Consider the following 12,070-nt stretch of genomic DNA (forward strand, 5'->3'; position numbering starts at 1 on the left):
ATTAACAATTTAGATGAGGGAATAGAAGGAGAACTTACCAAATTTGCAGATGATACTAAGCTGGCAGGAATAGGTAACACCCAAGAAGATAGGCTCAAGATCCAGATAGATCTTGACAGACTAGAACCCTGGGCCATATCTAACAAAATGAAATTCAATGTAGAGAAAAGTAAAGTCCTACACTTAGGCAAGAAAAAACAAAAGTACACATATAGACTGGGTGAAACCAGGCTCAATAGCAGTAACTGTGAGAGGGAACTTGGAGTCTTAGTGGACAACCAGCTAAATATGAGCCAGCAGTGTGCAGCAGCAGCCAAAAAAGCTAATGCAATCCTAAATTGTATTAACAGAGGGATACAATCAAGATCAAGGGAAGTACTAATACCACTCTATAAAGCCTTAGTAAGACCACACCTAGAGTACAGCATCCAGTTTTGTTCACCACATTATTAAAAAGATGTTGAGACTCTAGAAAAAATACAGAGAAGAGCAACCAGGATGATTAGGGAACTGGAGGCTAAAACATACAACGAACGGTTGCAGGAACTGGGCTTGGCTAGTGTAGTAAAGAGAAGGACCAGGGGAGACATGATAGCGGTCCTCCAATATTTGAGGGGCTGCCATAGAGAGGAAGGGGTCAAGCTATTTTCTAAAGCGCCTGTAGGCCAGACAAGAAATAATGGATGGAAACTGAACAAGGAGAGATTTAACCTGGAAATAAGGAGAAACTTTCTGACAGTGAGAACAATCAACCAATGGAACAGCTTGCTCTCGGAAGTTGTGGGAGCGCCATTACTTGAGACTTTCAAGAAGAGATTGGACTGCCATTTGTCAGAAATGATGTAGGGTCTCCCACTTGGGCAGCGGGGGGTTGGACTAGATGACCTATAAGGTCCCTTCCAACTCTGATTATCTGTTATATGTTATAGTGCAGACCAAATTGAGGAAATTTAAGCCTTGCTGAATCCTATGAACATGTTCTTTACTCCGTGTTTCATTTTTTATGTCTTGGCAGTCAAACTTTCCAGCATATTTAAAGCTTGAATTGTCAGCTGGCAATGTTTCCTTCCCTAACCTTCAGGCATGCCTATCATTGAGACATATTTTGTAGACAATGTAATTAATTTCCTTATTACATGAAAGACTTTTGTAGCTGTTTCAAGCTGTCACAGCATATTAAATAAACGGTGTTCACTTTTTAGACTTCAGTGGGACATTTATTGCACTTTAATGATGTTGAATACAAAGCTACATTAACACTCTTACAAAAAAGCAATAAAGGGAGAGCATCATAATCTACCTCATGTGGTTTATTGCAAAACTTTCCAGAATTATGTTTGTCACCATTGGTTCTCTGTAATTTCTTCAACAGACAGAAAAGGTTTTTTTTTCCAGATAGCTTAGTCTCTGAAAATAATTGTAGAAAAGAATGTAGCAGGAAGATGGAAGCATAAGGTCCAGGATTACTCTTAGAAAAGGCAGAAATATCAGAAAGCTACTATACATACAGTCAAGATAAACATGCCTATATATTCTTACATCTATAAGTTCCTAACAGACAGGAAGCAGTAGGTGAAGCTAGGCAGAATCACATTCTGATACCTCTACAATTAGCACAGGGGCCCCCCAAGGCTGTGTGCTTTCTCCTCTTCTCCCTATATACCAATGACTGCATCTCAAGCAACCCATCTGTTAAAATTCTGAAGTTTGCAGATGATACAACAGTGATTGGTCTCATTCGAGACAACAATGAACCTGCATACAGACAGGAGGTTATACAACTTGCCTCATACAACTGGAACAATCTGGAACTGAACACACTCAAAACCATAAAAATGGTGGTAGACTTTAGGAGAAACCCCTCCCATACTATCTCTTACAATGCTAGACAACACAGTATCAACAGTAGAGACCTTCAGATTTCTAGGTTCTATCATACCACAAGATCTAAAATGGACACCTAATATCAAAAATGTCATCAAAAAAAGCACAACAAAGAATATTCTTTCTGCATCAACTCAGAAAGCTCAAATTTCCCAAGGAGCTGCTGATACAGTTCTACAAAGGAATTATTGAGTCTGTCATCTACATCTCTATGACTGTCTGATTTGGTTCTGCAACACAACAGGACAGACACAGACTTCAGAGGATAATTAGGACTGCAGAAAAAACAATTACTATCACCCTGCCTTCAGTCAAGGACCTGTATACTGCACGAGTCAAAAAGAAGGCTGTGAAAATATTTACAGAGTCCTCACATCCTGGACATAAACTGTTTCAACTCCTTCCCTCAAACAATGCTATAGAGCACTGCACATCAGAACAACTAGACACAAGGAGTTTTTCCCGAATGCCATCACTCTGCTAAACAAATAATTCCCTCAACATTGTTCAACTACTGTATTTACAAAGTCTGCATTACTATTACTATTAATCTTCTCATCACTCCTTATCACCCATCCCCTCCCACTTGTGACTCTATGACTGTAACTTGTCGTTCGTATCCTTACAATTTATATTGACTGTTTCCTAGTATGATTTGATTGCTTATTGTACCCTATGACTATTATTAAGTGTTGTATCTTATGATTCTTGACTCTTGACAAATGTATCTTTTCTTTTATGTACACTGAGATAATTTGCACCAAGACAAATTTCTTGTGTTTTCAATCTCACTTGGCCAATAGAGAATTCTATTCTATTCTATTCTTGTTTAGATTTCATGGTCAGAATTAAGCATTAGGTGTCTATGAGAAAATAAGTAGAAATCTTTGCTATTCTAATGATGATCTTGGGCAAAATGTGGTTATCTATCTATAATATAAGAATAATTTGCCTATTTCCAACTTCCTGGAGTTGTGAAAACATCAATGATAAATAAATAAATTCAAATTTTAGCAAATAGCGCGTGCTTTATCACTTTGGTACTGGAATTATCTTTCCTCACTTCTATATTCTCCTATTACAATGTAAATCTACCCAGTATTATTCCACATGATTGATATCGGAGTGTAAAAACATAAAGATGGGATTGCTTATTAATTACCTGTCTATTTTCTGAAAATTATATATATAGAATCCTAGCAGTTCAAGTAGTGGCTTCAATATTCAGTGAGATATCCTGTTTACTCAGGGTGCCGCCTCATCAAGGGTAAAGTCAACAAGTGAGTGTTTTATCTATTTAACTCAAGAACTGCTAAGCAACAGATTAGAAGCTATAAATTTCAGTTATTCTACTCCTTTGTTGGGCTAATTAACAGTGGTGGCAGGTGCACCATTCAAAGATCTGAAATACCAAGTTAGGGGAAAATCCTTCAGGAGAAAATGTATCTAGTCACTAAGAGTTGACACTGACTTGATGGATCAATCTTTTTGCTAATGATGTAGCTTCCTGGTTATCATGAGCGAATCACTTCTCATTGAATAGAGCTGTAAATTTATAAAATAAATTACTACTTTTCTACTAGAATTATTTTTCCACTAGTAGCTGTGAATATCTTTCTCAGAATAAAGAAACTTTGTATGCATCCCAAAACATTAAATTATGAGCAGAGTTCTGTCGACCTCTTTTGGTAACGGTAAGAAGTGCAGCCTCAACTTTTTCAAATCAAAGGCTTTCCATAGTGCTGCCTCTTTTCTTCAGAAACGGGGTAGATTTGTATGGTGCAACGGTATCTCAGCTCTTGTGCCTTTTTCATTGGCTACAGACCCCAGGGATGTGTACACGTCTCACTTTTGGAAACTTAGCAAGCATGGTTTCATTAATTGTTTAGAAATTTCATCCAACTCTGCCCAAAACAAAGCCAACAATAAAAATTAAGTTTAAAGGGACATGAAAATCATGCAAGTACTTTTTGAAATTGGCAAATTATAAATTCCCAACAGAATTCACCTGAAGGACTTATAGCTGTTTGCATTTCATTTAAAAAAAACTAATTTGCCTAAAAACATTTAATTTTTTATTTGTTTATTGCCATAGGAAGGGTGAGTATAGTCATTTAAAAACCAAAAGATAAATCAGAGTAAAAAAAAATCTATATTTTTAAAAGCTATAAAATATAAAAGGTATATGGATTTAAAAAACAAAGTATATATAGAAACAAAAATCTAAAAGAAGTTTTGGATGAGGTGTAGGGGATCTTAAAATGTTAATACAATATGTGGAAGTTACAGAGCATCATGATATAATGAATTGGGTGCTCATTAAATCTAGTTTACAGCACTGGTCATCGTCTGACTAATTTTGAGCGCTGCTGCACACAGTCTGCGAACCTGCTTGTTGTAGCAGGGTTGGTATTTGAGAGCAGCTGGGAGGTGAAGAATTGCCCTGTACATCCTGAATATTTATGCAGTAATGGTAAGATGAGGGTAGTATGAATGTCACTATAGTACATAGATTAATGTTTAACAAGGTGCAAAAAGAAATAAATGTTCTCTAGGATATTATTGCCATCTATGTTTCACTGGACTGTCTTTTCTTTCCCCACAGAAATGGCAGTGTATTGAAGACGCGTCCGGAAAACTACGTATTCACAAATGCAAAGGGGCCAGTGACATTCTTGCTATTAGAAAAAGAACACGGAGTATACATTCCCAGGGATATAGCAGCCAAGAAAATGACTGTGATTGCGGGGAGGCTGATTATCAGACCAGTCGGGCACAAAGGAAAAATCAAAGAGGCTTCATGAGGACATCCAGTGTACAAAGTAGGTGATGATAGATTTGAAAAAGCCGGAGATCTTGATGGGCAGCAATGCTAAAGAATCATTTGTTCCTTATAGGTTGAAAAAAAAAAACCTGCCACTGTATTCAGACTCAGTTGTTAGAATGGGAATCACATCTTTGAATTATCATCCTAAAAAATATTCAGGTGTTAATCTGGAAGAGCAAAGGTAAAATCTTACAAAGAGTGTATTGGTTTTACATTGCAGAGCATTCAAAAATTTAATTTCCCACCTACAGAATTGTTGCAATTCATTTTACTAGCTCATTCTTCTCTCTGCATAAAGCAAGTTCAAGTACAGTATATTCGTTCAATACTAGTTATCTTTTAAAGGACATAACTGAATTAAAATTGCCCATCCAGTCCAGCCATCTAGAGAAGGCCTGCAGAAAATCCTGCCTCCTTGCAACATTGTACATTTGATATAGATAAGATGTTAGCTGTATGGTAGCTCCCACTTTGTGGAATATCTTTCTGATGGTTAAGGCACCCAATCTTTTTTGCATTTCACAAACTAGTGGAAGTTGGTATGGCCCTAACTGATTATGGGCAACCATTATAGGCATTTTTATATATCATTTTCATGTTGTATTTAAATGATTTTTGTTTTGTTGCTAGCCAGAGTCTGTCAAGATTGCTAAGGATTATAATTATTTTTAAATAAATAATAATTTTTAAAATGTAGCAAACCATCTTTAGTAAAACTGTGCCCCGAAATGCAGAATTGGAAATAGCTATCACTATTTATATTGTTTATATGGACTGTATAGACATTATCCAATGTCTTGGTTATCTTTCAAAGAGCGTGCATTTTATAGTTTCCTTTTGATGAGTCTGTGATCTTATGCAGAATACAAACCCCGGTTTGTCCATACTCGCCAAACTCGGTCCTTATCTGTGGAATTTGAAGGGGAAATATATAGTATAAATCTGGAGGAAGAAGAGGAGAAGGAGGAAGAAGAGGAGGAGGAGTTTCACGTCCTTCAATCGAAAAGCGTTGTTAAGCGGCATGGAAGTTACAGTGAAGAGGAAGAGGATGAAACAGAGGAAGGTCATCCTGAAGATGGTGATGGAATTAAAGCAATGCTTGCTGATGGAACTAACACAGTTGGCCAGCCAGATTCTGTCAGAGTTACTCATAAGTAGGAGTGCTTTACTTAATTGCTTTTCATTATTTATTCAGAATCCTCTACTATATGTGTTATCCCAGGTAGCAAAAGTAAATATAGCCCCAGGGTTATATTTCAGGGATAGAATTCCTTCAGGGATAGAAAAGAGAAGATTTTAGTGGATACATTTTGAGCAAAAACAATGTCTGCTTTTCATTTGAGGATGAATATCAAATAGTAAACCCAAAGGGGCTTGGATTTATCTTGAACAACTACAGAAGATCTGAGACATGAAAGCTAGAGCAGCACATAAGCCCTTCTGCCAATTTCCCTGTGTGGCCATTCCCTCTTTTCTCAACTTCCCTAACTGAGCAGGAAGGTCTGAAATTATTTTTACCTGAATATGAGCACACTCTTCCTGAATTAGAATTCAAGATGAAACAGGTTTTTAATTGCATGGAGGATTTTATTCAAATTTGGACAAGATAGAGCATTAGAATTAGATTAGAATTCTTTTATTGGCCAAGTGTGATTGGACACAAAAGGAATTTGTCTTGGTGCAAGTGCTCTCAGTATACATAAAAGAAAAGATACATTAATCAAAAGTCAAGAATCATAAGGTACAACACTTAACAATAGTCATAGGGTACAATAAGCAATGGAATCATACTAGGAAACAGTCAATATAAATCATAAAGGTACACGCAACAAAGTTACAGTCATAGAGTCATAAGTGGGAGGGGATGGGTGATAAGGAGTGATGAGAAGATTAACAGTAATAGTAGTGCAAACTTTGTAAATAGTTGGACAGTGTTGAGGGAATTATTTGTTTAGCAGAGTGATGGCATTCGGGAAAAACTGTCCTTGTGTCTAGTTGTTCCGGTGTGCAGTGCAGTGCATTTTATACTTAATGCAGAATACTTGGGAACCAAGAAGACAAGAAAAGTACATTTGAGATAGGACTAGTTTGTATAATAGAGAACAATATTTTGGGGAGCTTTTAAAGGTAGGATAAATATTTGATGGAGGTAGAAGGAGAAAAATAACAATTTTAGGGATAGTTTTGTATCATTTAAGTCCTGGGAAATGCAGTAGATATATTTAAAAGCAAATACCTTTTCTTGAAATGTCTGTGTACTTAAGTGTTCATAAGCTCAGATTTAATGCTTAGATATTAAGTTAAGTCTTAAGTGTTAAGACATTAGTATTGCTTTCTCTATAGAAAGCTTTTAGACCAAGCACTTACTACAGTTAACTGTTAAAGTAGTTGGAGTTATTTGCTTTTTTATTGCTGTGCAGAGTCCTAGAATTTGGGCTGGGCAAGGTATCTCAAACATATCACAATTTATTATTTTTTCTCTCTATTCTATCCTTACAGATGTTTTATTCTTTCAAATGATTCTATTCATTGTGAAAGGGAGCTATATCATTCAGCCAGAGCTTGGAAAGATCACAAAGCCTACATTGACAAGGAGGTTGGAAGGACTTTTTCTTAATTTAGAATTAGAACTGGTATTTTGAGACAGAATAATTTATCAGATATATATAATTTATCAATATATATTGAATGAACATTTTGAATAATATTGGAATTGGGTATAAATTTCTGCATGTTGATATATACAATATATGTTCTTGGAGGTAATGGTAAACTATTGTTCAGTGTTATGAGAGTAAGACTTATCTATGGTTCTTTCTTTTCCAGTATCTCTTCTTGGATTGGTCCCCACTGTCATTCACTGTGATTTCTTATAAAATACTAATTTGGACAAATTATGTAGTCCTATTTATAATGATACAAACAAGACAGCTTCAGACAATGGGCCATGTTTCTGGGTTTGATTCCCTAAATCAGTCTTCCCCCACATGAAACTTTTAAACATATTGGGATTGTGTAACAACAACTCTGCTCACTTCAGAAAACTAATATAAGAAATGGAACATGAAAATCTAAACAAATAGACTGAAAAGTAGTCAATATCTTGTGGTAATCTAAATCACACTAAAGAACATTCTAAACACTCTATGGCCTTTGGAAAATAATTGCTTAGTGGCAGTTCACCACATCTGAAATTGCTATTGCAGTGGTGTTCTTGTAACATATGAATGATTTAAAGTATTAAAAAGCAATGATAATTTTATATATATTTAGTAATGATATGAAATAGTTTAATGGGAAGATTTATCATGACCAATATAAGGATTGGGTATATAATATTGCTATTAAACCAGTCATTCTTTCTGCAGATTGAAGCTCTCCAGGATAAAATTAAAAATTTAAGAGAAGTAAGAGGACATCTTAAAAGACGAAAACCAGATGAATGTGACTGTAGCAAAAAAAGGTGTATAAAACTTTCTCAATAACTTACATATTATGATCTAACTTGGAAAGCATGATTAATTGTTCTCAGGTTGATTTTGTAACTATGACAGCATGTAAAAAATTTTTATTGGATTTTGTTTCATTATATAATTTCATTATTTGATGGAATTATACTTATATAGTTAAATTTCAGGAAGATTTTTGAAGTAAGTAATCCTAGAGGCATTTTTAAAACAAAATTTAGAACCATTTTGCTATAGTCCAGATATTTTATATTGTTAATATAAAAAAAGTTTGATATTGTTAATATAAAAAACTTTGACCAAAAAGTTTCTGGTCGAACTAAATGCTTCTGAAATCCAAGAAAATTTTACCCCAGATCCATGCTTCTTTAAAAAAGGCCCACTGTATATAGAATCAGTGCTGGTCATAATCAGATTTTAAAATATCAGACATGTTTTTGCTTTAAATAGGCATTTTACAGAAAGCTTTTTATGTTATAATATTTTTATAGCTATTACCACAAAGAAAAGGGGACAAAAGTTCAAGAAAAGCTTAAGACAAGTCATCTACATCCATTCAAGTGAGTCTTGTTAATTTCCAGCATATTACCTTTCCAGCATATATTCATGATACATACCTTCCAATCATCTTGTCATTCTCATGCTACGGAAGTTTGTAAAAAAAAAAATGTTTCACTTAATGATATGGGATTTGGAATAAGGAAATAGCTTTAAAGAATTCCTTGGTTACATTTCAATTTGTTTTATTGTATCTCATGTTGATTGCTTAACTTTATGTTCATTTCACCGGAATTGTAATGTACCCAATTCTATGTACTTCAATTTTGTTCCATTTCCAAACATAAATTGTTTTCAATCTACTTGGTTACAGTACATTTCCATTTATTTCTATTGGTGACTTAGAAACACATTAAAATGGACAAGGTTAAATATCATAATTGTGTAAAATACAATGAGCCTATAATTACTCCATCTTTCTAGGATTATAATCAAGCATCACTTGTCTTGGTTGATCAGGGCAGATGTATGCAACTGACTATCAAAAGCATACATATGATCCCTAAGCTATGTCAATGGATGACCACATCTAGCAGTTTTATTTAGATAATTTAACTTTATTTAAGTTAAAGAAAAGTGGAAGAGAATGGATCGCTAAGCTATCCCACCATGTAGAACTGTATCCCCTCAGCAAACCAACTGGAATCAGTTCTGGAGATAGGAAGAAAACCACCATTACATTATCAAAACCACCATCTTTCTAGGATTATAATCAAGCATCACTTGTCTTGGTTGATCAGGGCAGATGTATGCAACTGACTATCAAAAGCATACATATGATCCCTAAGCTATGTCAATGGATGACCACATCTAGCAGTTTTATTTAAGTTAAAGAAAAGTGGAAGAGAATGGATCCTTAAGCTATCCCACCATGTAGAACTGTCTCCCCTCAGCAAACCAGCTGGAATCAGTTCTGGAGATAGGAAGAAAACCACCATTACATTGTGCCTCCTATTCCCTCCTAAGCCAGGCAAGAACAATAACATAGTTGATGATATTAAAGGTCACTGAGAGATCAAAGAGAGTCAGAAGGAAGATATTCCCTCCCCCGCCTGCAATAGGTTTATCAACAAGGGTTAATAAAGCAAATTAATGTCTCAAAACCTGATGCAATCCATATATTTTGCATAACAGTTCCCATGAGCACTAGTGAGCTTCGCCAATGTCGCTGATGATACTGTTCCAGAACTAGGGAAAATAATAGTACATAATGTTTCTAGACTATAAGCCAAATTGCAGTGGTCAGTTCATATGTGAAAAATGCACATGTACATAGACTTAGTTTATTGTACCCTCGATTATTAAAATATGCTGTTGTTTAACATCTATTAAATATTCCTGGATGATTAGGGAAGCTGCTCAAGAGGTGGATGGTAAACTTCAGTTCTTCAAAGAGAATCGGAGGAGAAAAAAAGAAAGGAAAGGGAAAAAGCGCCAGAAGAAAGGAGATGAATGCAGCCTTCCTGGACTCACTTGCTTTACTCATGACAACAATCACTGGCAGACTGCACCATTCTGGAACTGTGAGAACCACTTCCAGTAGATGCATGCTCATGGGAATAAGAATTGATATGAGCTTTTAGGGAGTTGGAGGGCATATTTATTCTGGATCTCATATGGAGAGGAGAGGAAAAGACAATGAGCTCATTAAAAATGGGTATGTTAATTCAAACTAGAATTATATTTAGAGCTGAACTAACTAGATTTAATTTACAGATTTCTGAGTGAAAACAGTTTCAAAGTAAATGAAACCAGAGATCTTGCGTGACCCATGAGTGGTATAAAGCTTTGCCTGATTAAATAGATGGTGGTGGACAAAAGGGACAGCAACATATGTGACAGTACTAGGAAACCTAGGAGTATCCATTATCTATTTCGTGATGTATCTGGAGGAGGTCTCATAGGCAAACAGGGCCAATCCATTGCTCAGAGCTTGAACTCATCCAGTTGTGGACTGTCTCGGCTCTGGTTTGAAGAACTCCCAGGAGAGAAAGTTCTCCTGATAGCAATTCAAATTCCAAACTGCTCATCATCAGGAGGTTGTTTTTCTAACATTACAAGGTGGGTTTTTGTGCACTTGTAAGAGCTATATCTGCACCTTGTACAAGCATTGTCCACTAATATGCAATATTGTTGCATGAAGCTTCTGATATGCTCATGGAACTATCAATGGATTGTCCTTGCTCAAGTGAAATGAATACATGTATGTTTACATTTATTTCCCCCCTATAACAGTGGGATCATTCTGTGCTTGTACAAGCTCCAACAACAACACTTACTGGTGTTTGCGAACAGTAAATGAAACACACAACTTCCTCTTCTGTGAATTTGCTACAGGATTTTTGGAGTATTTTGATATGAATTCTGATCCCTATCAGGTAAATGTATGTTAAAAATATATGTTAAAACCCAATTATGGGACACTACTTTAGCTAAGCCACTATTAATACATTTGAATTATATCCCATTTTATGTCTTGATAAAACTCAAAATAATGTAAGCTGGTCTCTCCAAACACATCCAAGTTTTGATCCAAGCATACAGTCATGTATACTTTTCAGCTCTCGTAGTGTATTGCTAAGCACTGAGAAAAGATTACAGGTAGTACTTGACTTACAACCAGTTGCTTAATGACTATTCAAAGTTATGACAGACCTCCCTGGGGTACTTATAACCCAGTCCCAAAGTTTTGAAAGCTGCCCACCTCCCCCCCGATCACATAGTTGTATGTTAGGCGTGCTGCATTTGCAGCTTTTTGCTTCTATGGTCACATAATTGCGTTTTATGATGATTATGCCAAAAACTTGCATTTATTTCCAGTTTTTTGGCAAAAGCAGCCCCTTGGTTCATGTAACAATCACTGCAAAAAAGATTAGATTGGTCATGTGGGTGACCTGATTTATGACCATTACAACTTATGACCATCAGAGGCAGTAAATCAAGAATTATTTGTAGATCCTTGCATATGTGTTCCAACTACAAAAGAAATGTGACAAGCAGTTATAACTTTCTGAAAGTCCATGTATGTAAGCATAATCATTTTAAGTTCACACCTTTTGCAGATGCAGGCATTCATTTCTTTCTTTCTATGCCCAGCTAACAAATTCAGTACATACAGTAGAAAGAGGCATTTTGAACCAGCTACATCTTCAGCTAATGGAGCTCCGAAGTTGTCAAGGTTATAAGCAGTGCAATCCAAGACCTAAGGGACTTGACACAGGTAATAACCCATGGTTTAAAAACTGGAACATTGTGTTTTGTTTCCCCTAATTATTCCAAGGAGCAGCTAAGTTGTCTGTGAAACCTCTTGCTGTGTAATAGTTCAAGGATCAAA

The 12,070-nt window shown here is 35.7% G+C and overlaps 1 protein-coding gene across 4 annotated transcripts in view; it reads left to right on the forward strand.

Moving 5' to 3' along the window:
- The window catches only part of SULF1 (sulfatase 1), a 118,787-nt gene that overhangs the window by 92,886 nt on the left and 13,831 nt on the right, over nucleotides 1–12,070 (forward strand). For all 4 annotated transcript variants that reach the window (XM_087961827.1, XM_087961825.1, XM_087961824.1 and 1 more), the window contains 8 exons: nucleotides 4,490–4,706; nucleotides 5,574–5,865; nucleotides 7,211–7,307; nucleotides 8,080–8,174; nucleotides 8,670–8,738; nucleotides 10,087–10,259; nucleotides 10,972–11,114; nucleotides 11,833–11,956. In XM_087961827.1, the coding sequence (XP_087817953.1) occupies nucleotides 4,490–4,706; nucleotides 5,574–5,865; nucleotides 7,211–7,307; nucleotides 8,080–8,174; nucleotides 8,670–8,738; nucleotides 10,087–10,259; nucleotides 10,972–11,114; nucleotides 11,833–11,956 (1,210 nt within the window). The remainder of the gene's footprint in view (nucleotides 1–4,489; nucleotides 4,707–5,573; nucleotides 5,866–7,210; nucleotides 7,308–8,079; nucleotides 8,175–8,669; nucleotides 8,739–10,086; nucleotides 10,260–10,971; nucleotides 11,115–11,832; nucleotides 11,957–12,070) is intronic.

This window comes from Notechis scutatus, chromosome 3, assembly GCF_049901735.1.
Source record: "Notechis scutatus isolate UNSWTSFEM ecotype Mainland chromosome 3, rNotScu1.2, whole genome shotgun sequence".
NCBI classification, from domain to species: domain Eukaryota; kingdom Metazoa; phylum Chordata; class Lepidosauria; order Squamata; family Elapidae; genus Notechis; species Notechis scutatus.